Source organism: Nansenia antarctica, assembly GCF_963989245.1.
Source record: "Nansenia antarctica genome assembly, chromosome: 6".
NCBI classification, from domain to species: domain Eukaryota; kingdom Metazoa; phylum Chordata; class Actinopteri; order Argentiniformes; family Microstomatidae; genus Nansenia; species Nansenia antarctica.
In genome coordinates this window covers 70,409,471-70,411,970 of record NC_137676.1, presented here as the reverse complement: position 1 = coordinate 70,411,970, position 2,500 = coordinate 70,409,471, and the positions used below count along the sequence as shown (strand labels likewise).

At 54.6% G+C, this 2,500-nt stretch overlaps 1 protein-coding gene across 1 annotated transcript; it reads left to right on the top strand.

Annotated features, from left to right (window-relative positions):
- Window positions 1–619: 619 nt before the first annotated feature.
- On the top strand, window positions 620–2,353 carry LOC308160903 (D(1) dopamine receptor-like; the record flags this gene model as incomplete). Its single annotated transcript, XM_080534833.1, has 2 exons — window positions 620–805; window positions 1,088–2,353. Exons 1-2 carry the CDS (start codon window positions 731–733, stop codon window positions 2,351–2,353), a joined length of 1,341 nt encoding a protein of 446 aa, XP_080390959.1. The 5' UTR covers window positions 620–730.
- Window positions 2,354–2,500: the final 147 nt, after the last annotated feature.

Here is a 2,500-nt window from a genome sequence, read left to right as displayed (position 1 = left end):
GTACGATCTGTCCTCTTTCCATATGCATGATGGGTTAATACTACCAGAGGTGAAATGCAGGGCAACTGCTTCAGCACTAAAGTGCGACAGGCAGAGAGAGAGAGAGAGAGAGAGGGGAAGGGAAGTGAAGGGAAGGGAAGGGATTATATATTATAATATATTTGTAATAACGCATTATATCGTATATTCTTCGGCTCTTTTGTCTGCAACATTTCGTCGGACAGAGAGGGCCCAGTTCTGGGACAGAAATAATTACCAGCTGCCGGTATACGCGTGCACGTGGTGGCCTCCAATAAAATCGGTAGCGCGGGCGCGCGCGGTCGGCCCGGGACATCCCACTGTCTGTCATTCAGCCCGAGGAGGAGTGACAGCAGCGGTCCAACTTTACGCGCGGGACAAGATTAACCGGGAAAGCTTTTCTCAAACGGATATGCACACGGTTATGTTTCCCTTCTCGTTAACCGGAGCCCGGGGGGGTACTGTATTCTTTTTGTTTTGGACACTTTTTGCGCCGTTTATCGCGTAAGTAACGGACGAGTGGGCTATGTCCTACAACGCGACTCGCTTGGCAAAGACCGTACCGGCTGGGAACCAACCGGAGTTATTGTTGGGCGCTCGAACGGTAACCGGGTGCGCGCTCTCTCTGCTCATCCTGTGGACGTTGTTGGGGAACTTCACGGTGTGCGCGGCTGTCATCCGTTACCGGCACCTGCGGACGAAAGTGACCAACATGTTCATCGTGTCTCTCGCGCTGTCGGACCTGCTGGTGGCGGTGCTCGTGATGCCGTGGAAGGCGGTGGCCGAGGTGAATGAATGGATGAATGAATGGTCTTTATTGTCATTAATATAGTACAGGTACCATACAACGACATTTAGTTGGGGGGGCTCCCCTGGTGCTAGGAAAAAAAAACGAAAAACGAGAAGGGAAAAGAGCTGGTTTACATAAATAAAGGCTATGTACACTATCCACTATACTATACAAATAAAACACTGTGCTGTACTCTATGCTATGCTATAAATATCCTAACATATCATAACATATCCTAACATCCTAACATTTCCTATCTCTGAACCTTATGAACCTTAGGTGACCGGGTCGTGGCCGTTCGGCGCCTTCTGCGACACCTGGGTGGCCTGCGACATCATGTGCTCCACCGCCTCCATCCTGAACCTGTGCATCATCAGCCTGGACCGTTACTGGGCCATCTCCAGCCCTTTCCATTACATGAGGAAGATGAACAACAGGGTGGCGTGTGTCATGATCGGTGTGACCTGGACGGTGGCCGTCGTCATGTCCTTCGTCCCCGTGCAGCTGCACTTGCACCGGGCAGACATCGTCGACCTGACCGGGGACTGGGAGCTCGCCGGTGACAACGTCACTCATCCCGGTGCTGGGGACAGCGCGCGCGCAGTTGTCGGTGTAAACTGCAACTCGAGCCTGAACCGGACGTACGCCATCTCCTCCTCGCTCATTAGCTTCTACATCCCCGTGGCCATCATGGTGGTCACCTACACGCGCATCTACCGGATAGCCCAGGTGCACATACGGAGGATCTCCACCTTGGAGCGCGCGGCCGAGCACGCGCGGGGCTGCCAGTCTGACGGGGGGCACGCACGCACGTTCCCGAAACCCCATCACGACGAGCACCTCCAGAACCCCCATCATCTTAATCATCACAACAATCATCAGCAGCAGCATTATAATCGGGACAGTAACAGTTACAACGCCCAGCGAGCGCTCAGCACCTCGATAAGGAAAGAGACCAAAGTTCTCAAGACCCTCTCCGTCATCATGGGCGCGTTCATCTGCTGCTGGTTCCCGTTCTTCGTGCTGAACTGCGCCGTGCCGTTCTGCCCCCCGGGGGGGCCGGAGGAGTCACAGCCTCCCGACACCCCGGGCACCGACAAGGGGGGCCCCCTCTGCGTCAGCGAGAAGACCTTCGACGTGTTCGTGTGGATCGGCTGGAGCAACTCCTCCCTGAACCCGATCATCTACGCCTTCAACGCGGACTTCAGGGAGGCTTTCCTGCGCCTGCTGGGCTGCCGTGGTGGCGGGGGGGCTTGGGAGGCAGGGCGCCGGAGGAGCGTGGCGATGATGAACACCGTGTTGGCGAGCAGCGAGGCCGGGGGGCCCCCCGACCCCCACACGCGGCAGGACAGGTCGCTGAGCATGGACTTGAGCGTTGCTTACGTTAGTGGGGTCACCACGAACACGGTTAGGCTTAACGGTGAGGACGGTGGGGGTGACACGTTGGTTCGGACCTTAAGCCTACCCTTATTTCAACGTAGAGGCACGGTCACGGAACATGTCTGTGACACCGACGACTGCACAACTGACGTGCAGGGCCTATAGGCCTAAAGTGTGTCGACTACACACATTCCCTGACAAGAATCAATTAATTAATTAATTAATTAATTAATCAATCAATCAAAAAGTGCCACATTGCTGTCTGTGTTGTTTTTGGCATGATGATGAGAAGTGTGAACGATTATTACATTA